The sequence below is a fragment of the Natrix helvetica genome, assembly GCF_964273705.1.
Source record: "Natrix helvetica genome assembly, chromosome: 1".
Lineage (NCBI taxonomy): Eukaryota > Metazoa > Chordata > Lepidosauria > Squamata > Natricidae > Natrix > Natrix helvetica.
In genome coordinates, this window is record NC_138548.1 from 256,405,186 (window position 1) to 256,430,473 (window position 25,288).

The 25,288-nt window shown below is 38.7% G+C and overlaps 1 protein-coding gene across 2 annotated transcripts in view; it reads left to right on the plus strand.

Moving 5' to 3' along the window:
- The first annotated feature begins 710 nt into the window (after window positions 1–710).
- Window positions 711–25,288, plus strand: part of PIK3R6 (phosphoinositide-3-kinase regulatory subunit 6) — a 36,531-nt gene continuing 11,953 nt past the window's right edge. The window contains exons 1-12 of one of the 2 annotated variants that reach the window (XM_081938141.1): window positions 711–1,367; window positions 11,053–11,182; window positions 12,327–12,410; window positions 14,657–14,748; window positions 16,657–16,725; window positions 17,921–18,053; window positions 18,196–18,255; window positions 18,431–18,500; window positions 19,104–19,287; window positions 22,053–22,200; window positions 22,815–22,904; window positions 24,377–24,830. In XM_081938141.1, the coding sequence (XP_081794267.1) occupies window positions 11,170–11,182; window positions 12,327–12,410; window positions 14,657–14,748; window positions 16,657–16,725; window positions 17,921–18,053; window positions 18,196–18,255; window positions 18,431–18,500; window positions 19,104–19,287; window positions 22,053–22,200; window positions 22,815–22,904; window positions 24,377–24,830 (1,397 nt within the window). In that variant the 5' untranslated portion in view covers window positions 711–1,367; window positions 11,053–11,169. The remainder of the gene's footprint in view (window positions 1,368–11,052; window positions 11,183–12,326; window positions 12,411–14,656; window positions 14,749–16,656; window positions 16,726–17,920; window positions 18,054–18,195; window positions 18,256–18,430; window positions 18,501–19,103; window positions 19,288–22,052; window positions 22,201–22,814; window positions 22,905–24,376; window positions 24,831–25,288) is intronic. The other variant, XM_081938142.1, reaches the window with a different exon arrangement.

Sequence of the window (25,288 nt, forward strand, 5' to 3'; positions counted from 1 at the left end):
CAGGGACATGCAATTCCCTTTTGCGACCTTCTGACAAGCAAAGTCAAGGGGGATGACAGATTTACTTAACTAAGTGTAAGATAAAGGTAAAGGTTCCCCTCGCAAATTTGTGCTAGTTGTTCCTGACTCTAGAGGGCGGTGCTCATCTCCTTTTCAAAGCCAAAGAGCCAGCGCTGTCTGAAGACGTCTCCATGGCCATGTGGTTGGCATGACCAAACAGCAAAGGCGCATAGAACGCTGTTACCTTCCCACCAAGATGGTCCCTACTTTTCTACTTGCATTTTCACATGCTTTCGAACTGCTAGGTTGGCAGAAGCTGGGACGAGTAATGGGAGCTCACTCTACTATGCGGCGCTAGGGATTCAAACCACTGAACTGCCAAACTTTTCTGATCGACAAGCTCAGCGTCTTACCCACTTAGTCATCACTCCCTTAACTACTTGTATTTAAGTGTAATTAAGTTAACAACTCCACCGATTCACTGAACAACTGTGGGAAGAAAGGTCATAAAATGGGGCAAAACTCATTTTAGCAACTGTCTCACTTAGCAACACAAATTTGGGGCTCAGTTGTGGTCATATGTACCTGCAGTGAGTATAATAAGAATTGGGTCGTCTTCTCCCCTCCAACATTTGAAGAAAACAGGAAAAGAATGGACCAGGAAAGAGGAGGAGGGAGAGTAGGGCAAGGAGCACCCAGAGGCTTTTTACTTGTGGAAAGACGACCGACCGAGAGGCTGGCAAATGCCGCCGGGCACCAAAGGAGAGGCGGATAAACACCTGCCTGACCTCTTGCAAGCTCACGTGGACCGAGCTGTCTCTCGGTGGAGCCGGCGAGGCACCGTCCTAGCTTTCCAGAGGCTTCTCCGGTAACTCCCGTTTGGGTTCTCCTGTCCCGGGAGGCGTCGGGATTCCGTCAACTCCCGCGGACGCCCAGTTGAGCTCAGCGATTCCTCGGCGCCGGAAAATAAATAAATAAAACCCAGACAGGCGGGCGGGCGGCAAAGCCAGGGCCGAGCGAAGCAACAACCTTCGGACAGGAAAGGAAGTGCGTCTGGTCCTCTGGCAGGGCACGAGGATCTTTCTGCGGGCTTCGTCTGAACCGCCCTCGGGCAGGAGGTAAGCGGCCGTTCGCAAGCCAAACTTCGAGGGAGCGAGCGAGCCCCGCCAAGCACTTCCTGAGCAGCCGAGCCAAAACCGAGACGGCGCGCGCCATCAGGCCGGCAGGGAGCCCGGGCGCGCGGATGAAGACGGGACCTTAAGCCAAGGCCCCAGATGGCCCCCGTGCTCAAAGGGTCCTACGGGAGCTCGGACCGGGACCGCTCTTGGGAAGCCTTCCAGACTGACCCCGGCTTTCTCGCTCTAAAGGTACGGCGGCAGCCCAACGACTGCTCTCCCTTAGCCCGCTTTTCTCGCGCGTCCCGGGGTCCCGCCGCTGCCCTCCCCCCTTCCTCAGCTTTTGACGGGAGAGAAAAAGGACGAGGCGCGGAAGGCGGGCTGTTTATTAATGCCCCTTGGACGAGGCGCACCAACGGGCAGAAGAAGGCAGTTTGGTGGCTCCCCGTTCGGTGAAGAGTCCCGAGGGTCGCCAATTCTGCTTTAAAAAAATCTTCCAGAGACTCCCCGTTAGAAAACTTTGGAGCGGGTCTCTCCAAACTCTCTTTGGGTCTCCGACCAAGTGGGGAGGGGCGAGGGGTGTTTTGGCCAGATCTGGAGCAGGAAAGTTTTTGTGTGGTGCGAGGGACAAAGTTGCAGTCTTTGGGAAGGGGGGTGGGGGTGGGGTGAGGGAGGGAAAGAGGAGCCGCGTTTTCTCTCTCTCTCTCTCTCTCTCTCTCTCTCTCTCTCTCTCTCTGCCGGATATCGAGGCTTCCGTCTCTTAAGCGACAGCATAAGCCAGTGTCCCGTGCAGGGAAAATTGTCCCTCCGGCCACGGGGCAAGGCGGGAAGGGAGAAATGCAGCGCGGCAGACTCGATCCCCAGTAAACAAGGGCCACAGGTGTTTCCCAAAAGATTCGGGGTTGATGATCCCTGCAAAGTGGAGCCAACGGTGCTCTCCCCTCCGCTACCCCTGGGCGCGCCTGGCAAGAGCGGGTTAATTCCGACTTGCGTGTTCAAATTCCTGGCAGAAACACTTCGCCCTTGTTTCCAGATTACCCTCCACCCTGGGACAGGAAAAACTGGAACAGAGGTGCGAGGATGGCTGTGATTGCTTTTGGAGAGGCGGCTTGTCGGTTGTTTTTACGCAATTGCTAGCTTGTGTTACAGGAGCTGGTGCCCTTCAGAGCATTTAGCTGGATGGGTGCCCTTACTGCAGCCGGGACCACATGGCAGCTGCTCTTCCTTTCAGTTTAATGCTTTTTATATAAGCCCAAAGAGCCTCCTCAAAGAAACATTTTATTAACCAAATATTGATTCTTCCTGGCTCAGATGGGTGAGTTGGAACTACTGCAGATGTTTATGTTGGAGGTGGTACCACAGCCCTGTTTGTGATATTTGAAATGTTGCTCAGTTTGCTTGTTGCAGTTTCCAAGCACCAAGACCAGAAATTGCTTCATTTAGCTTACTGCTGTGGCTGGTACTCATCAAAGTTTTACATAATTTTCTTTCTCCCCACTTAGAAATGCCCAAGGGGTTGAATTTGGAACTTCTGCATGGAAAAAATCTGTGATCTACCAGCTTTTGATGTTTCTGCCACTAAATGATTAATATTCATGTGAGCACCAATGCAATAAATCCCTTAGAAGCGGTGGGAATTTATTTCCCATCTAATTTCAGGCTTTGTGAAGACTTCACTAAAAGTGTTGGTCCCCAAATCCTATCCATTAGCTGGAGGAAAGGCAGGAGTATAAGAAGATGATAGGCAAATGTGGTTTCAATTGATCTGTAGGGCTTGAAATAGCATGGGTATGCTTTCCATTTCTGTTCGGTTTGTATTCATTCTTGTGTTTTTTGTGATCTTGATGGATCAGTTGCTTTGTGTGCTAGCCAGACAGAATGATAAGTGCTTTCATACTACAGCTAGGTGCAAAAAACATGTTTAATCAGATCACATAGCAAATTTGTATAGCTTAATAATAGTTCATTTGTTAGCAACCCAGCCCTTTTCATTAGTTTATTACTCAGTGAATTGAGCAAGTCCTGAGTCAGATTTTGGGAGAAATGAGTGAGACCTTGCCTCCGTTGCTGCCCCAACCAATGTTGGACATGACCACTTCTGTGTAAAGTTTTGGAGCAGAACTACTTTTCCAAGTATTTGGATGGGCTGCTTCATTTTATGAACAGATTCAGCAACATGTTGGATTTCCTTCTGTATTACCTCCTCAGTTTATATTCAGAGATGCTAAATGCTTTCTGGAACTCCTCACTCCCATCTAATTAAATGTGATGAGTTGGCAGAAATTCCCCAAAGGATCTTTCATGTTTAAGAACTGATGTGCATATCCTTCCGGCTAAAGCTATGATTCATAAAACACCTGATATATTGAGAAAACCCGTATCTTTTAAAAGCCACTAAGGAGAATCATTCTATGAGAATCAACCTATTTTGCATTATATATGAAATCATAATCTCTTGCCAGCTTTCAGCCACTTCTTGGAATCAGTGCCACATTCTTTCTTTTACAAGTCACTACGTGTTTACTTAGGAATAAGTCCCGTTGAAACTAGTAGGCTTTCCCTATGATAAAACATGCATGGAATTATGTTCCCAGTTTCTGGTTGCTGCCAGTAATTTGCCTGCTCTTTTTCTGCTGTGCAATATGCCACCTTTCTCCTTGGTTGCATTGTTTTACTACAGAAAGTAAAAAAGACATCGGTTGCAGCCTAAGACTAAAATAAGCACTTAACCACTGAACTTAAAATATAATTTCTGAGCCATGCCCAACTGGCATTACACAAATATTGTTGTTGAGTTAAAACAAATGAGGTCTTTAAATCCATTTTACTTCATTTAAATTAATGTTGAAGTTTAGTTAAATAATGTGTTGTCCCTACCTTCTTCTCCTGTCTCCAGCCACTCTTCTGCAGTATGCCCTCCACATGCCAGTGAAAGATTAAATTAGCCCTTGTCCCAAATGCTTGTATCTGAGCTTTACAACAGTACATATAGTACCGTCTTTCAAGTGAGGCCCTGTCTCTTCCTGGGTTTCCCCAAGCTAAATCCCAATATAGCAATCGACTTTGCAAGTTTTTCCACCCTCATTAAAAGGAAAGGGAAGACCTAAGCTAAAATTAGAATTGTATAGAAAATGCATTTCTCTGCAGTTCAGTATTGTGTTGATGTCCTAATAAGCCTCTGATTTGCAGATGTAAATTCTTCAGTTTCACTGTGACATATTAAAGTACCTTTAACTAAAAAGGCGTTTCATGTAAAAGTTAGAACTTATATTTTCTGGAAGCAAGGATAGATGGTTGAAGCCAAACTAAGCCAAGCTCCTAGATTTTGATATTGATATGTGGAAGACGGGGGTGGTTTTTCTAGTGGTTAGAATGAATGTATAGAATAAGGTAAAGTTTGCTCAGAAATCTAAGCAGTTGTTACAGAAAGTGTATGGTTTTGTAAAAGTTGCTTTTAAAAATCTAAAATTTCTGCCTTTTCTCCTCCTGCTTTATCACAGTAAAAGATTTTGGAATTTGCAAGGTTGTTATTTGGGTTAGTCTATGCAGCAAAAATCACAAGAAGCTTTATGGTGCATGTAAGAATTAGCAGCTATATTATCCCATAAACTTTTCCTACATAAAAGGAACAGTTTTCAAAGAACCCATTGAAACCTGCTGTGTAAAATGAATTTTGCTACCTTATCAAATATTATTTTGAAACCTACTACCATCTATTCTCCAAATAGGTACAGCACAGTATCCAAACGTCAAGACACCTTGAATCTATCTTGATTCTTGATGACTACATAAACATTTCCACATAGTTAACAAATGATGCAGGATCCACAGACCATTAGAGCAATAAAATAAATTAAGTCAAGTCAAATAAAATGTAAATCGCTTCACTATTCATGTATTCAATTTCAATAAACTTTAATTTTAATTAGTTCTGTAGCTTTTGCAGTTTTTAGTTTTCTGGCATTTTTATAGTTTATATCTTATCATATTTTAATTCTGGTATTGCCCTCTAATTTGCTAATTTCCTAACCTCTACATTTATGGTGGCCAAGGACAGTATACTGCAAAGTAAAGAAATAGTTCCTCAAATCCATTTTATTTCAGTTGAGTGGGATTCTACTGCTAACTGAATAGACTCGTGTTCCCATTTACATTAGAGCTGAATTTGGAAGTGAGGCAATTCTTTTTCTTTTTCTAAAAGAACCTTAGTGATAATACACTAAACAACTATCTGAATGAAACTCTGCACCTAAAACCCATGAAGGAACATAAATATGCCCTCCCCAAAACAGGGATTATCAGAATGAGGTAGGCCAGTGTAACATCTTCAGAAAGATAACTCAGACAAGTGCTGTTCTTTTCACAAAGCTATAGATAGAAAGAACTGGGTGCAGAAACAGCATACATTTTTAAAGTTTTGATATATAATCAGCACAAATCAAATTTCTAATTGCAGTAGGATATGATTTTGTGACAATATACAGCTTGTCCTGCCTGACCTGTCACAGATCCTAAAGAAAGAGGATGTGAGTATTGCCCTATACAGGTAGTCCTTGACTTATAACTGTTCATTTAGTGACTGTTCAAAGTTACAACATCACTGAAAAAAGTGCCTTATGACTTTTTTTCAGTTATGACTTTTCCACCATCCCCATGATCCTGTGATCAAAATTCAGACACTTGGCAACTGGTTCATATTTATCACCATTGCTGTGTCATGTGATCACCTTTTGTGACCTTCTGACAAGCAAAGTCCATGGGGAAGCCAGATCCACTTAACAACTGGGTTACTAACTTATCAACTGCAGCGATTCACTTAATAACTGAGGCAAGAAAGATCGTAAAATGGGGCAAAATTCACTTAACAAATTCTTGCCTAACAACAGAAATGTTGGGCTCGATTGTGGTTGTAAGTTGAGGACTACATGTATATATAAAAAAGAGAAAGATCAGTCAATTGGCCACAGAATGGCTTGCTGTGATTCCATATGCTAAAAAGGTCTCTTGTAAATTGTGCAATTCCCTTGCTATAAGTATGTGGATCATAGGCTGTTTTGAGTATTAAATAGGGAAAACACAGGTTCTAGGAATACTAAGCATATTCACATATCTACTTCCTGGTTCCATATGACTAAATTTGACCTTTGCATGTATATGATTTTAAAATGTATTTTTTCAAAGTTTCTGTTATGTTATTTGAATGACGAGGATTTCTTAATGCACATGCAATGAGCAGATTGCATTTGTGGATGTATGTTTATAAATATGGGTTTTTACTATAAAGTAGTTACTGGTACCTTATGATTGGCATCATTTTACTACATATAGATAGATCGATGACATTCACTTGTCTGATGCCTACAGATACGTTAAAGTATGAATCCTATTATCCTCTAGCCAGTGTGATGATAGATCCTCAAAATAATATATCAATAACTTCTAGGGGGATAAAGAACAAAGAGCCAGGTAGTTGAAATTGCCACTACTTCTTTGCCTATGTGTTGACTAGTTAATTTAAGCCAATTTTGGCAAATACCCAGTGTTCAGTTTTGAACATACTTTACATTATTCAGCGGAACTTTGAAAAGAGTATGCTTAGGACCACATGCAAAGTCAGGTTTCCTGAGCATCATACATACATAATAAAGAGATTGGTATATTACTTTTCAAGAATGTCAGTGAAAAACAGTGGACTTAGAGATCAAGGAAACCACTGAACGGTTTTCAAGATAAGTCAGTTTTTATTTATAAAATTTGCCAGGATTTAATTTTCTCCTAAAACTAGCACAGGTACATGTACTTTTTATTTTGCTACATTAGTCAGGTGCATAAGAATAAACAAAGGTAATGTTGAACAAGTGGCTATGCCAATGATGAAGTAAACCAGAATGCATGAGGAAAACTTCAGATTATTTTGATTGCCTAGAATGAAAGGAAATCTGGTGATTTGACATTCTGAACCTTACTTATCTCTCCTCCCAAGTATGGGGCTCAGAACAGTTGCCTTATCTTTAAAAAGGTCTCAATGACTTACACACAAACTAAGCATGTGGCTACAGTTAATATCTAAGAATTGTCTTCCAGATCCTCAGTAAATGCTTCATTGTTTGCTGTTGCTAAATTCCAAGGTTTGAGCCAACGTCTGTTGGAGAATTGTTTCCGTAAGAGTTGTGGGAGTTTGGAGGCTGTTTGTAGCTTCAGCAGTCACTGATGGCCCTGACAAAGGTGTAAAGAGGAAGTTTGTCTGCAACAACTTCTGCCTGACTGGGGTCTTAAAATAGAAAACCGGAAATGGTTAGAGCTGTTTCTGCAATAAGGCCCACCCATGATGAGAAAGGAAACTTTTAGTTCTAAAAAAAAAAATCACTAGTAGAATCATAAGTATAAATATAGGCGAAATATTTTGAATGGACACATGATCAGATGCCTTTTGCACTGTGATAAGTTCAATTATATTTTTGATGATTAAAATCATCCAATTAAAATATGGATTTATTAGGCCACATTTTGGTTTTGAAAATCAAATGCAGTCATGACTTCCGTAGCATTCTACATGAAGTAATTCCCAGTGAGATAAAGATTTCAAGCCTCTAATAAAAGTTTAAAGAAAGTGCTGTATTGCTTCACTTTCACGAGAAAAGCAAGGCTTGTTTGTCGGTAGCACATAATTCTGGTGCAGTGGGGCAGTTGAACATTGCCATGTTTTTAGATTCCTAGCCTCTATCAAGAACACTAGAAGGCATCATTTACCTTTCCCATATTTGGCTTTATCACTCCCCCTCCCCTTCTGAATGGAAAATTAACTTTCAGCACCAACACAGCAACCACTCAAACTGTTTTTGTCCTTTTTGATCCCCTCCATATGGCTCTGCAGGGGGATTGACACCTTCATACCACCAGCCACCAAAGAAAGAGTCCCCATGTTCCTCATTTAGTAAGTTGTTTCCACAAAATAGAGGGAATTAGTTCATTGGGGAAATGTTACTTTTATCCAAAATAAGACTATTCTAGCCTGGTCTTATCTCTTTTGGATACAGTGGCAGGTCAATTAGCTGAGATTAAATGGGCATCTCCATGACCCAGTTAAGCATGCTGTGCAAAGGGCCAGTAATTCTTCCCCTCAATTGCTATCTGATGGCAGGCATCCTAAGTAGAGGCTACTTAGTGCAGTTTCCAAACTTGGCATCCCCTAAATGGCTAGAAATACAGGTAGTCCTCCACTTAAACCATTTGTTTAGTGACAGTTCGAAGTTACATTGGCACTGAAAAAAGTGACTTTTAACCATTTTTCACATTCACAACCATTGCAGCTTCCCTGTGGTCACACATGATCAAAATTCAGATACTTGAATTAATGATGGTTGCAGAATCCCAAGGTCGTGTGATCATCTTTTGCAACCTTCCACAAGCAAAGTCAGTGGGGAAACCAGATTCAGTTAACAGCTGTGTCACTAACTTAACAACTGCAGTAATTCACTTAATAACAGTGGCAAGAAAGGTTGTAAAATGAGACAAAATTCACTTAGCAACTGTCTTGCTTAATAATAGAAATTATGGACTCAATTGTGGTCATAAATTGAGGACTACCAATTGTGGTCCCACCACCCAAAGTGCTATAAGCATGCCAGTTAGCAGCTGACTGTAATCTAGGTAAGAGAAGCTTGATCGAGTGAGATGCATGTTGTCAAGTATTTGCTTATAACTTGCTTTCAATCAGAAAATTGAAATCATACAGTTTCTTTAGGAAGAATTAGAACAACTGAATCATTTCCCATCATTTCCCAATACACCAGTTAGAAAAAACAAATAAAATATTTCCACCCCAAATTACTTTGGGTGGAAATATTTTATTTGTTTTTTCTAACTGGCTTCTTAGTGTCTGGCAAAATGGTAGGAGTTTCCCCACCTCTAATATCAGTGAAACTTGCAGCTTATTAATTATATAAAACTCTCCAGGTTTCTTTTCTGGTGGGAATTAACTTTTATACATTACTTTGTGAACAGCTGGAAAATTGCTTGGTACTCAAGATGAATAATGAGTAAATTAGTTGGGAAGGCTAAGAAGAAAAATCATCAGTGGGTAGAAGTACCTGGGCACCTTATCCCACATCTTTGTTTGCAAATTTCTAACTTTTCATAGCCACACAATATTTTGGGTTTTTTTAATCCCGTTATTTTAAAAAAAAAAAACAGGACAATGAAAGTACCATAAATGTACAATATGTAAGAGGGTAGCGGAATTGCCTATTGAATTGCATACCAGAGCTGTGTTGTCAAAAGTGAATGAGCCCAGAACAACATCTAAAAGCAATTAATTTTAAATTTAATAAATACAGTTACTGAATTTGATTATTATTTTTGTCACATTAAAAATTGTTCTTTGATAGCAACATCCAAAGGGGCTTGGAAGGAATACCAATCTTCAGGGAACTAAATGAAACCTTCAGGCCGCTACATGCCTTCTCTTGTTTTATACATTCGTTGTATGAGTCTCTGAATCCTAATGTCTCAAAAATATCCTGAAAGTTTACATTAATTTTGTTTCACCGGGCAGACATAGTTACTTTTCTAGAAATCTTTAAGCCCATGTCTTGTCACGTGAATTCTTGTGAGTATGTGTATGCGCATATTGATATTTAAGAGGAAAATGTTAGCACATTTTGGAATAACAACTAGTATAAATCCACCCACATTTCAAAAGATTGCTGTGGTGGCACTTCTTGTTTTGCAGCTGAGGAAAAATGAATGCCATTATCTGTTCTTGGACTCATCGGCTTCATTCTCAAGGATGAATGCATGAATTCCACCGTGTAGCCCAGCCTGTATGGTTTGGGGAGGCCAGTTGATGTGAGGCTATGGAATAGCTAACAAGAAAAGCATTTTACAAGGTTGGCCTTACCATTAAGCTCTGGGTCCAAAGGTGCTGGATAATTGCCTCAGAACTGGGCCAAATACACTGGAGTGTGGAAAATATGGCAAGGAGACAAAGCCACTAAATCAGTGTGGCTTCTGGCAGGCTTGTGATACCTTCTTCCAAAGAGCTTCAGGATGAAATTGGTCAGGGAGAGCCTATGACAAGAAAATTTCCACATCAGAAGACTCTGGAGGACACTTTGAAGATATTATCAGATATTGCAGGTATTATAATATCTGGCTTGACTCCTGGTTTCAAACATGTTAAGAGATCTCTAGTTTCAGGGCAAGAGGGAAGAGACAACACATTCCACTTGCTAATCCTTTCAAATATCTGCAGGTATTGTCAACACTGGTGAGGCAGGTAAAGCAAGTCTATTTTAGGTATGTTTCTACATGATGGAAATTGACAGGTTTAAACAGCCTATTGCAGAGATCTGGCTGGGTATATAGATCCTGTAATATAAATTAGCTTATTGTTGTTTGGCTATCTGAACTTTTCTCATGAGTTTCTTTGTGCCCTGTATATCATAACGAGGTAAGTGAGGCCTTCTTGATTTATGGCAGTCTCAGAGTGTTGTATTCAGAATCTTGTCATGCTGAATTTTCTACTGCCAGATCTTCACAATGTCATTTCCTATGCTTACCTTGGAAGCCATTTCAACATCATTTCCTGTGCTTGGAATCTAGGATGGGTCTATACAACTGAATCTACAATTAAAAAACAAGTATCCCACAGGTATCAGTCTGTTCAGGATCTTAGATAACCCCTGTTCTGCCTGCCAGCATGCTGAATAGCAATAGCTTGTGCTACTGATGGCCGACCTCACAAGATCTAGAGGATTACAGTGCTGGGGGTGGGCTGTAGCTGTAGGAGGGAAAGGAAAATCTTATTTCATGCACTTGTGTGAGCGTGGATGTCATTCTGAACACTGAACTGTTGTGGGAAGCAAACCATTTCATCCTTCGCTCTTCCACGCAGTAGTCCATAATATCTGTCTTACACCATCATCTTATTTTACAGAAGCAGTAGAGGACCTGAGGCCATGCTGAGTGAAACAGACTCCTCCGTTCACCTGGCTCTCCAAAGAACGTGGCTACAATTAAGCTTGCAATCAACTCCTTTAAACACTGACCAGATATGGAAAACCCAGGTTTGTGCTTGGTATTAAACCATGAGATTCTAATTAGGAAGTGTGACATGGTTTCAGTTTTCTTTTGCTATCCCTTCTCTGTTGAGGGGGAACAAAAAGAAAATATACGAGAGGATCAGGTCTCTGCTGCTTCCTCCCCTGCAGAGGTCCAAGCTAGGTAAAGGTAAAGGTTCCCCTCACACATATGTGCTAGTCATTCCCGATCCTAGGGGACGGTACTCATCTCTGTTTCAAAGCCAAGAGCCAGCTCTGTCCGAAGACATCTCGGTGATCATGTGGTCGGCATGACTAAATGCTTAAGGCACACAGAACGCTGTTACTTTCCCACCAAAGTGGTCCCTATTTTTCTATTTGCATTTTACATACTTTCGAACTGCTAGGTTGGCAGAGGCTGGGACAAATAATGGGAACTCAATCTGCACTAGGGATTCGAACTACTGAACTGCCGACCTTTCTGACCGACAAGCTCAGTGTCTTAGCCACTGAGCCACCGCGTCCCAAGGTCCAAGCTAGCCAGGCTATTAACTCCATTCCCAACCTCAATTGCAGATTCCATCACAAGAACTAGCTATGCTCATTAAACCCAAGGAACACCCAAAGAAAAAGTGTTAGGGTGCCTTGAAATGAAGCATTATTTATACTTAAAGACTTCATGAGAAAACTACTATAAGCTTGATTAAGCTCACTTATCATAAAAAAGGAATATTGTTGCAATTTTCTTTCCTCTTTATGGAATGGCTGATAGTAATTGCTGATGGGTTGTTTAAATAAAAAAAACAGAGGTGGGTTGTTGTTTTTTTACAAATTGAATTGTTTACACATGGTATCCTTCAAGTTTTGTTTGTAAATACTACCCAGGAAAGTAAGTGAGTATGAAAAAATACTGCTAAAAATAAACATAGATATTTTGATTTTATAAAAAATCCATATTCTACAATATTGATCTACTAGTCATAACTCTGATGCTGCTTAGCTAAGAGTATATATCTCAAATAGGAGCTAACAACACTAGTAGTATGTAACTAGGATTTTGCCTTTGATGATGGAGTTATGTAAATGTAAACTTACATAAGTTTGTATGAAACTAAAAAATTAGAACTCACTGAACCTCTTTCCTCATGTTGATTTCCTTTTTTGCTTTAAGAGGTTGAGTCAGACTTTCTCCGAAGTGTGCATGCCCTTCTTCGGGAACTTGATGGCCACCATCCAGCCTTCCAAAGTGAGAGAGGTAAGATCACTACAGATAACCAGCCTTCTAAGTTTACACCCATTCTGTCAATACAGGAAATCAGGAAGTCCAGGCAGTTCAAATGAATAGAAAGGTCTATAGCAAGATTAAGCTCTCTTCAAGAATCTGAACCATTAACTAATTTATTAACTAATAAAGGAAATTAGTGGTAGATAAGAGCCAATGGAATTCAAAGTGGGCTGGACCTTGTGGGCATGAAGAGACCTGAGACTGAAAACACATTTGACCCCTGCCCTCTGGCTCAGCTTGGTCATCTCCTACATGTTCTGCCTACATAATCTGGAGGAAGGAAAGCTTGACTGTCCATGCTTGGATGTCATTCACTTGGAATTTGTTTTTAGATACCTTACTTGGTGAGATACTTCTCAAAAGATGAAGTAGTTGATCTGATCCTAGAGGACAAATCTCTGCCCATTAAATTCTTCCTTATTACCAGTAAAACTACTGAGAAGAAGCAATCGCTCATTGTCAAAGAACATGTTTTGTACAGATGAAATTTCCAACTGTTATCTCTAGTTGAGAGATTTCAGGCAGCAAGATAGCAGAAAGAGCTTTGCCTAAAGAAAAGAAACTGCCAAATGGCTGGGTAGTACATTGTTAAAATCCATTGTGTGGATTCCCAATTGATTTGGTTTAATGTATGCAAGGAATAATTAATCCACATAGGCTAGGTTCACACAACATGCTTAAGTGGATTAAAGCATGCCATTTAGGTTGAAAGTTTAACCTAAACACCCACTCTGCTTATCATCCACCCAGAAATGAAAGTATAGAGCAAAACCAGGGCTTCTCTGGGAAGTAATTCACTTTATTATTTTCATCTCACAGCCAAATAGGGCAGAAAAAAGACACAAGGATAGCTAAGTTTCTGTCCACTATGTTTCTGATTCCAATTGGGCCTTGAGAAATTTCTTCACAGGTTTTTCAGAGGAAAGTTTTAAAAGCAGTAAGTGATAATCTCATTACTTTCTATGAAGTCACTCTTTATCTTTGGATATCAGTTCACAGTGGTGATATATTTGCCCGGATTAGTTGTGCTGTGCGAAGATAATTGCAACAAAACATTAAAGACAGATTATGATGTGTTTCAACCAGTATCAATATCCATTTCTCTTAGCTTTTTTTATCCTGTGCTATCTGGCCATTTGTATGACGGGATTAGTGTTGTTCCATAGCATAACAAATGCTGTATTGTTAACCTGAAATACTGAAGTTAAATCAAGGCAATGTAATATCCCAAAAGTAGTTTTCAAAAGGCAACTGGACTTTTGTGGGCTTTTTAAAAAAATGTTTCACTTCTCATCCAAGAAGCTTCTTCAGTTCTTCAGTTCTTAGATGAGAAGTGAAACATTTTCAAGAAAAATATCAAGAAAGTCCAGTTCCCTTTTGAAAAGCAGTGTTGAATGATTGAGAATCTTTATAGGCAAAAGGCAATGTACCGTATTTTTTGGAGTATAAGATGCACCAGAGTATAAGACGCAGCAAGGTTTTGAAGAGGCAAATTTTTTTTAAAAAAACCTTTTTCTTTTAAAAGGGCATGAATAGCCCTTAGGAGGTTTGTAGAGTGTTCCTGGGGAGGTGGGGGGGAGGGCAAAAATGAGCAGAAATGGCCCATTTTTCAAGAAAACGGGCCCATTTTTTGTCAAAAGAGGGCATTAGGAAGCTTATAGAGTGCTCCTGGGGGCTGGGGGAACATAATTGAGCAAAAATGGCCTTTCTTTGCTCATTTCTGCCCTTCCCCACCCCCAGGAGCTCTCTACAAGCTATGCACGGACATTTTAGTGAAGGGGGCAGGGTTTCAGGAGGCAAAAAATGCTGTATTCAGTGTATAAGACTAACCCAGATTTTCAGCCTCTTTTTTGAGGGAAAAAGGTGCTTCTTATACTCCGAAAAATACGGTAAGTATTTTTGTTCAGATTTTTTTAATGCAATACTATAGCTTGTTAAAAACATCTTTGGAGCAAATTCCTATCCTAGGTGGAAATGAATACCTCAGTTTTAGGACTGGAAAGAATTATTAATATGTTTAATTGTACTTAAAACTAATGATCACATAGATGAGCCTTTACCTGTAAAACATACTGAAAGATACCTATATCCTGAGAGCTTTTCCTGAACATATTGCAATCCAGCCTTACCTCTCCTACGAATTCCATTCTTTTATATACTGTGTTCTTGAATTAATAAATGAAACATTAATAGATACTTTGATTTTGATCTCACAGGGATGCTGAGATGGACCTTGCACAAGAAAATTGACCGGAATCCCCAAAATGGAATCCTCTGGATTAAAATTTTGGTGAAAGAACTCGAAAGAGTAAGAAATGAGAACTACCATGATGTAATAGTAAATGTGTTGGATTAGGACCATGGAGATTTAGGTCAAGCCAACCTTCAGCCATGGAAACTCAGTGGGTGGCTTTGTTACTCAGTCACTCTCTTGTAATCCAACCTGCTTTAGCAGGTGGTTGGGTTTTTTAATAAAATAAATTGAGATGTTAAATCCCTTAATCTCTTGAAGAAAAAGTGGAATGTAAATCTAACAATCAAATAGACAAGTGACCTTACTTATGTTTGGGGGTAATCTTATTAACCCAGACAGACTTGATCATGAATATAAAACTATGTTTTATGGTCAATCTTACTCTTCTGGATTTAGAAAGAATGAAATTGGTTTTCTCTCAGAGACTTGGGCAACGTATCCTGAGGGAAATGTTAGCAATGCTATCTTCTCTTGCAGCTGACACATAGGGATATCTTCCCTGGGGTCCTTGGTGCTCTCTGAACTTGGTGGTTTTCTTGTGCAGACATCAGTGCAACTTATTGTCAGCTAGAGCAGGAGTGGCCTGAATAGGATAAAATAAATTATTAATTTTAAATTGTCAATTTTTAATTTAATCCTAAATTTGATGTAAATTTTCAATTGAAGGTTATTGGATTTCCTATTTAATCTTTTTTTTTACTTTTGTCATATGTGTTTTTATGTTGTACGCCGCCCTGAGTCCTTTGGGAGAAGGGCGGCATATAAGTCCAAAAAAACCAAGCCAAAAACCAAGGAGTGAACAACTCTTGGGCTGGGAACACATGCAGCCAGTCCCCTAAAATTGCACTGCTGAAATTCAGTTACAAATTGTGAAAGTTCAGCCCACAGAATGTTTTTCGATCCATTATTCTAAAAAGAATGGGTTAGGGTTAGGCAAAATGGTCTAACCTAAATCAGACTGAGCAAATTTATCTTAGTTTTCAAAATCCCACAATTAATAATTAAGGAGACAAAAGTTTTGGTCCTACCTTTTTGTGGTTGCAAAGTTCCTAAAAATATTAAGTAGCCCTTGGCTAAAAAAATAGGGGGGGGGAGGGGAGAAAAGGATGTCTGCATTGCTCTAGATTAAAGTGTCATCTATGCTTACCAAATCCCAGTGTAAAAGAATGCACTCTTTCAAGGTCAAGAATTCATAGCTTCAATATCTAATTTGCAGGTCAAGTTTCTTTCTTTATCTCAATTTATCACACCTACCATGATCTCTGCAGGGTTGACCAGAGACTGATGTTCCTTAATTTGTCTCTTTTGTCTTGCTGCTTTTGCTAGTTTTCATTCCTAGCCCTTAATTTTGAGAGTAAAGGATCGTCTGGCTAGAGACAGATAATATCAATATTGTTTTCCCAGAATTCTGGCAGGCTCATTTGAATAATCATTCATTTCACAGTTCCTAATGAAAGTAAATCCAGTGTTTTTGTAAAAATTCAAAATGTAATGTCAGTGGAAAAAATACATTAAGAGCAACTCTGTCTTTGGTATAGTAGTATCATTTTAAAAAAAACCTTTGTTTGCAGTAAATCCTTTCATATGTTTTGTGATTAAAAAAACTTTTATCTAGGACCAGTTTTCTCAAATGCTATTCAACGAAGCTTATTCTCCTTTGGATGTGGGATATATGCCTAGCTCCTTCAACCTTCCCTTTAAATTATACATTCCTATAGCTTTCAACCCTTCACCACCTTTTTTCAGAATGTTTCCGAATAAGGAAGAGACTAATTATTAAACAGCAAAGCTCAAGAGATTTTCTTACAGTGGTTGTTATGTATGCTTTCAGAAGCATTGCTGCTGTAGTGCTTTGGCTGGTTGCCTTCCTCTCTTTTGTGATTTTATTTTGGAAAACTGCCTCTCTTCTTTAGAAAACAATTCAATATTTAGAATATATTTAACATAACTCTTCTTTTTCAGGCAGAAAGGTGTAACTATCAGAAGCACATCATACCCCTGGTTCACACACTGATGTATACGCTGATCAAAGTAAGAACCTTATTTCTTCATGACTGGGATTAATAGATTACAATGCCTTGATATCAGGCATTAATTTTGGCACTGGGACTCCATATCCATTTCAAAGGGAGGAACTTATAAAGAATAGTTTGCTATGTGTATGCTATGCTTATTACTAAGAAGAGAGCTAGTCTGGTGTTGTGGTTAAGGCATCCGGCTAGAAACTGGGAGACTGTGAGTTGTAGTCATGTGCAGCAGAAATTCTTACACCTCTGAGAATTAAATGTGTTCCTTCTGAAGGGTCGGTGACTTTAGGCCACTCTGTCAGCCCTAGGAAGAAGGCAAATGACAAACCACTCTCAAAAAACCTTGCCCAGTAAACTGCAGGAACTTGTCCAGGCAGTCTCCAAGAGTCAACACTGATTCAAAGGCACATTTGTGTGCATACACACAGATTAAGAATGCAGGGACAATGATTTTAGGACAGGAAGCAGAGCTTTGTAAAGATTCAATGGATACTTTCATAATCTGCTTGCCATGACAGATACAGATAATAGGATGCAGTATATTTATGAATGGCCATGCATTGTTTATTATATCAATGGGAAAAGAAAACAAACAATAACATTGATTTTGTGATGGTATCTAGATTATCAGTAATGTAGACTACTTATAAATGGGGATTCTATAACCCTACCATAACCCTACATTCTGCTTTCTACTCATGTTTAACATACCATATTTTTCAGAGTATAAGATGCACCTTTTTCCCTCAGAAAAGAGGCTGAAAATCTGGGTGCGTCTTATACACTGAATACAGCATTTTTTTGCCTCCCGAAACCCCACCCCTTCACCAAAATGGCCATGCATAGCCTTTAGGAGGCTTATAGAGTGCTCCCGGGGGCTAGGGAGGGCAGAAATGAGTGCAAAACCGGGTGTTTTTTTGCCCCCCATCCCCCAAGAGCATTCTATAAGCCTCCTAAAACCTATGCATGCCCTTTTTTTGACAAAAAACGGGCCCATTTTCGTGAAAAAAGGGCCGTTTTGCGGAGGTCTGCAGAGTGCAAAAACTTTTTTTTAATTTGCCTCTTCAAAATCTTGGTGCATCTTATACTCTAAAAAATACAGTAACTAGTACCTGCAGCAGAAATTCTTACACCTCTGAGAATTAAATGTGTTTCAAATGAAGAAACTTCTGCTTGTACATTTACTCTTATTTTCCCAGGTGCCTTGCTTATCTGATGACCTATATGAGAGGGTCTATGATTTCTTCAAGAAGTTGCTTACTTTGCCCAAGCCTTTCTGCACTATTGGTTTGGATTATGCTGGCCAACTGAAACTAGAACGGGCAATCCCAGGTAGCAAGCTTTATTTATTTTAGCTTGTTGTATTTGTATTAATATAATGACTGTTTATTAACCAATATGTAAAATTAGCATCAAATGAAAAGGGATCAGAAAATATGGTAGAATTATGATGGACTATTCTTTACACATGCAGTGATGCATGGACCTCTCCCCAAGAATACTGCAGGAAGATTGCACGATAAAAGGCTTATCTGTAAGCATATTTCATGCTTTTGTTAAGACTGCTTTGAAATTATTCACTGTTCAAGCTGTCCAGTAGCTCATGGTGGCAGTTTTGAGCTTTATTTCCTTAACCAATTACTTATTAGAATCAAAATCAGACCATGGACATTTGTATTTTGATTGCTATATATGTGTTTATCCACTAGGGATATTATACCAAAGGAAAGTCTCTGCAGAACAAGGCCTCAAAAATGACTCATTCCCTTATCAGGATAAGTAAGTATGCCACTTCCCTTGTCCCTTTTGTGCCTCTAGCTATCCTAAAATTAGGACTTTGAATCATATGGTGAGGCAGTGAATTGAAAAGTATATGAAAACTATGGGTGCTGTATGATCATCTGTCTGAAAGAAGTTTTCCAAGTTGTTTATTACTAAGTTTTAAAGTATGCTTTGCATGTGTGTGATGTTACATGTTTGTTGCAGAAGAACATCAGTCTGACTTCTTAAAATGCCTTTTGTTTGATTTCTATTTAAGTTAAGCTTTGTTAAATTGTAAATAGATTTATGATTTTTCTTTCAGGGTTCCTTTTCTTTATGGTGCTATCTAGTTGAAGAGCTTGTTGTTATTACATTGGTGATAAAACGTCCACATAAAAATAAATTGTTAGAGCAAAAGATCAAGTGTCTACACCAAAATGAAACCATTAATACTGAAGGGACCATTAATGTTACTGAATCTGGAATATTGTGGATTTAAGCATGGAACCTATTGTTTACGGAGCCCTTTAGCTTCCCATGCAGACTCTTGGATTCACTTTCATATCTGCAGCTAATAAGTTCTGCTTATGTAACATATATATTAACTCTTCATTTCCTTAGGATTTTCATGTTTGTTGATCCAGATTTGCTCTCTGGGGCTGTATGCCAAGCACTAGTTGATGAAATCAAGGCTGCTCAAATGTTCCAGTGTACCAGGTCCTGCATGATCTATGTGATAGCACATGCCTTCCAAACAGGCCTGAAGGAACATTGTGATATGAGGAACTTGCATGAAGCATTTCAGGTATTGTGAAGAAACAAGGAAGGTTTGGTTTTGCAGATTGAATGATTGAATGAATGAAGTAACTAAAATCCCTTAAAATAACATTTTCACTCTAAATATTATAGATGGAGATTTTTAACTTCCTTCTTTCTCACAGTGCTGCATCAAGATCAGATTTCATTTTCAGTTCATAAATAGATATATGTGTACTGTACAAGGTTGCCCAAGAAAGACACATAATTCCCTTACCTTCTTGGCCATCAACTCACATAATTTTCAACGGGCTGTGAACTGTTGAAGTTGAAGTCTAACACACCTGGAAGCTTTCTGCTTTTTAAAGCAAAAGAAATGTATTGGAATACGTTTTTTCCCTTAAGGTTAAAAAAAAGTTGGAGTGGTAAATAGTAACAAAGCCAGTAATCCTACAGATTAAAGACTAATTCTTGGAAATGTGCTTGTTTTCCTGCAAACATTTAGCTTAAGTAGAAGCTTTCTTGATATTTAGCCACCAATCTGATAAATATGCTGTACTATAGATTTCTTGAAGCTAAACCTCACAGTAATAAAAATGAGCTGCATTGCAAAAGATTTAAATGACTGCTTTCCTGCAAACATTTTGTGAAATAAGCATTTTTATAACTTCAAACGAACTATTTTCTGTAAGATTTTATAATAATTGAGAAAGGCAGAGAATTGGATGAGGAATGGCTTATTGATACACCTGAGAGTTTGATATCATATTGCATAAAATGTAGCACGTTTTTCATCTTTGTGTACAGGGCTAAAATATGGATTTTTCTACATTAAAAATGTTCCCAACTTTTGTTGAACAAGCCTCGATAAATAACAGGGCAATTCTAAATATAGTTAAAGAAAATAATGAAACGGTGAATCCATTACACCTTCCAAAGCCCTGTTGACTTAAAGTGGAGATTGTCCTTGATAGGACTTTAGTTTTTCTTAATCCATCACCTCCCTCCACATTTGGGGAAAATATTGCTTTCTATTTCAGAAGGTGAAATCGAGAAATCCAGTGCTGTCCCCATTTCCAGAGATCATGTGGGTTTTGAATTCAATATCTGTATAACTTTTGTCATCCTCCAAACACACCATTGGTGTTTGTGGGGCATATAAACCAGTACCTTTTGGATTATTTGGGGCAGGGAGAACCAGTTTCATCAATAACAGACCATGATAATCGCAAAATGACATGTGTAATAATACTATCACACAAATGCAGCAGTTATGTACTTGCATCACAATAGTTACACAACTCATAGTATTTTCATGATGTCATTACTCATGAGCCATTATTTCCCTGCCCTGCATACACCCATATACATCATGTTCTCATTAGAATAATTCATTTGGCAACTGGGAAAAGCTCTTTGCCCCATTCTAAACTCATCAACCAACATATCATTTTTTTACAAATCAAAATCTTCCTGAAATTTGGTATCAGAGTTTTAAGTGCCCTCTGATTTTCACTACTCTGTGCCGTGATCTGAATTAAAGTAGCCCTGAAAAATGATTCTCCATCCTCTGCTTAAACACCTCCAAAGAGGGAAATTGGTTTATCTGTTGAACTAATTTTTCTGTTAGGAAATTTTTTATAGCATTCAATTAAGAATCTGACTTTCTCTAAGTTATATCCATATTTATATGTCTTGTGCGTGACATATGGAACAATGTGAACAATGACTAAGAGTTTTTTATCCATCTTCTGTGTAATATCCTTTCAGGTATTTGAAGAATGCTATTTATGATCCTCAAGCTTTTCTTTTCAACACTAAACATATTTACCTTTATCCATAGGAATTAGTTTCTGGTCCTTTGATCATCCTAATTACATTTCTCTGAACTTGTTCTAGTTTCTCTGAATCCTTTTTAAAGTGTGTTGCCCAGAATTGGATGATAAGTGTGGCAGGGTCTGACTAAAGCAGAATAATTATTTTCCATGATTTGAAAATTGTATTTCCAGCGATGCGACATAAAATTTCATTTGCTATTTTGGCAACTACATCACATTGCTAATTCATATTTAACTTCCAATCCACTTTATTTAATCCCTGTCACAAATACCATTTATGTTTCTAGTAGAATTTACTTATATTGGATTATCCTTGCCAAACCTTGAAACTAATATTATTATGAAGTGTTGATCATAACAAAATTCCATTTAAGATTGTACATATTAATGACATTGAAAACTGATTGATTAATAACATATATTAATTCATCTTGAAATCTCTCTGCTTGTATTGAGTGATGTAATCATCAGAAATGGAGCTGTCCCTTTAAACCCCCTTCAGATTTTGTTTGAAATAGTCTTCTGTCTTTAATGCCAATAAGAACTATGAAACTTCAACATTACTTTGGAGGAAGCTCTATTAAAAATAGTGGAAATTAGTTTTGGAAAAAAAATGTAGATAGGATTTGCATTTCAACAAGCCATAATTAAAAGAAGGATCTGTTTATTATTTAACATGAATAGACAAAGAGAAGCTTACAAAATATGCAGACATTGTTAACCCTAGTTAAGAATATTTTTTTCATCAGCATATTACTGAGGGGAAAATGAAAAACCCCAGTTATCAAATTACTTCCAGAAATATGTCAATTGTATCAGATATTCCATGTTTGCACTTTCCTGGTGAAAAAACAGTTTTCCACTTAAACAAAGCTGAGTATTATGACAGTCACAGTAGATCTATATAAATGTCTGTTTATTTGAATTTCGTCCTAGGAGTTTGTAAAACCTAATTATATCTTCTGTTCTTTAATAGGCAAAGCCCTTAGCTGAGATTGAACACTGTTTCCAAGAAGTGATGGCAGCAACCGAACATGCAGTTGAAGAAATGAATGTGGAATATAGTCAATATGTTGAGGCCCTTGAGAACATCTACAGCACATTGCTGAGTCCTTCAGAGAGAAGTAAGTGCAGCATTCTGGAACTTGGAAGAAGGTGGTCTTGGTCCCTGAGTTGTTTTGGGGAAGGAGATTTGGGAACTTGTGATACCCTCTCCTGTATGCTTTATTTCTCCTAGTATGTGCAGCAGGATGAATATATCCAATCTGTCCCTTATACGGAGCTTTACAATCCTTTTTGTTGCAGCAAAAAGCAACAATGTCAAAATCAGTCCCATAAGAACTGTATTAGGGTGTTGTTGTTGTTTTAAGAAAAAGAAAGCTAAAGCAGCAAAATGCTAATAACAACTGGGTACAAGTGGTATCAAGTGGCAACTGAGTATGCATTCCTATCCCCAAATCTGAGTTTCTCTCTCCCTCTATAAAAATGTTGCTGCTTGTAAAGTAGCTACTTATCTAACATTTAATCAGATTTTGCTGTGTGTTTTTTTTACCTGAACATTATTTTAGAGAACTAAATGTGAGGTTCCATAACCCAATGCAGAGCAACATTCCAACATTCTCCCAGACTAATTTTCACATTTCTCTGATCTCTTTCTAAGACTTTATCAGTGTTTCTTGACTGGCCAAAACTATAACCTGAAGTGATATATAAACAGCAAGATTTTTATATTTTACAGAGGTGAACTCTTCAGTAGACAAAAGTTCGGACATCCCTTTGCCCAACCCTAAAATCAGCTTCCACCTGTGGACTGATGAAGACCAACTTTGTAAGTATCTGAACTCTGACATGGGTTTTGGAACTATAGCTAACTGGCAGAAAAGTAAAACTGTTTATGGTGGAGTCCACTCTAATCTCTTGTAGTGTCTTTTAGACTCAGCCAACTATCATTGCATTGATATAAAGATCATGGTAAAAGGCTTTATATTATCTCAGTGACGGCTGGGTAATGCTAGGAAGCCTTTAAGTCACTGTGGGTGGAGGGTGTGGGTAAGCAATAACCACAATTTCACTACTTACTTTTTTTTTATTCTGATAGAAAAGCAGGCCAACTTTAGTGGTTAAGAAAGCTTCCTAAGGGCTTAAGGTGATACATGAACAAGGAAGCTCTGAACCAGGAAGTTATTTATTTGAAGGAAGCTTTGGATGCAAATGTCTATGGAGATTCTCAGTCATCCAGGTCATGGTTTTCCCAAAGGTGCTTTTTCAAAGACAACTGGACTTTGTTTTTCATTGAAGATGTTTTGCTTCTCATCCAAGAAGCTTCTGAGTCAGTTTCTTGGATGAGAAGCAAAATGACTTCCAGGAAAAAAACAAAGTCCAGTTGCCTTTTGAAAAGTACCTTTGGGACTTTGGATGCAAATAAGTTATGTAACAGGAAAAGAAACAATAAACAAACAAACAAATAAATAAATGGCAGATAGCATTCCAGATCAATAGTTGGGTCACAAAGAAAGCTTTTCTAAGAGTGGATGGTGCAGCATGAAAAGGACTGATAGATTTCTGAATGATTTCACTTCCCCCATGAGTTAGAACAGTGGTTTGGGTGTCATGTGAATGCTATTCAGGAAATATATCTTATGAAAATGAATAAATAGGCTTCATTCCCCTATAAAAGCAATGCATTAAAATAGAAGCATTTTAAGTGCACATTTGAAATGATTGTGAGGGGGAAATCCGATTCACCATGTTTTTTTTCTGCTATATTTTTGTGTGTGCTCTTTTATCATTTAATGGTGTTACTGCATGTAATCATTTGTATACAAGCAGCTCATCATTTTTTTTAAAAAAAGGAATAAATATTTGAAAACCTGCCGCATTTTTAAAAGAGCAAAATTTTAAAATAAAAGCAAACCTTTTAAACCCATGAATATGATTTAATTACAACTAGAGTTTGCGTTGAATGGATGTTTTTATTTGGAATACAATCACTTCTCATCAGAATTAGTACCTCATTTTCATTACCTTGACTGTTCTTCATCCCTCAGATATATCATTTACTGCAAAAACCCAGAAGATAGGGTTTTTTTTCCCCAGCAGAACATTTTAAAGCTCTAGTCTTCTCAAGGAGGAAGATATTAAGGCTTTTTGTGGCAGTATGCTCATTACTTTATGTTCAGCTATGTTATCTTCATTAACCAAAGCTTCAGCCTAAGATTTATCTTGCATAAGAAGCCATTGTATACCGGCTTCAAGTTTATGAGGGCTTTCCCAAAATCTCACACTATCTCTTCATTTTAGGGAAAGAGTTGGTGCAGTTTCTCCGTTCACCAAGTCAGTGTGGTGAACAGGATTCTCTGAGTCCAGGAGTGGATGGCTTTGAATTTCAAGATCTGGTGCCAGACTATGACTGCTATGAACAGACACGTTTCTCTGTGCTCTCCAATGACAGTGGGATTGAGAGGGACTTGCTCTTTCTGGCTGATGACACGCCAACTTCCTGCAATGCTGAGACTGAGCATTCTCGACTCCAGAGAAAGGGTTGCATGAAGAAAAAATATGCAGATAGCGTAGCTTTGCTTCAAAGTAATTGCAGTGGCCAAGGTGCAAAGCAGACTGGGAAACTGCACCGGAAATCTGGCGGTAGTACCATGGAACCAATAGTTAAAGTGAAAAAACTGCATACAGCTCGTGTCTTGGTGCTGGGTGATGACAGGGTACTGGGACGCCTTGCTCAAGCCTATCACTCTTTGAGGTTAGTATTGTATAATGCAGATACTTTCTCCTTGGGCGACAACCAGGTAGCAACTAGGGTAATATGTAAACCAGAGGTGGGGAACCATGGCCCCTTTATGACTTGAGGACCTCAACTACCAGAATTCCTGATCCAGCATGGGTAATTCAGGAATTCTGGGAATTGAAGTCCCCAAGTCATAAATGTAGACCATATTTCCATAGCACATCAGATATAATTTAACAGTAAGCAAGATTAAAACACTCATCCAGAGCACTTACAGTGAGATGGCAAACAATGACTGTCTTTCTCTTGTCATTATTATTCCAGCTATCTTTCTATGGCTGCTAGCCAACTCTTTCTGGCTTGCTTGTCAATTTTTACAAGCTGTAACTAAAGCCTACATTGCCAGGTTGGGAATGAATTTATGACATATGAGATAGGGGAGGTTTTCTCTTTATTTTATTATTTTTGTTTTC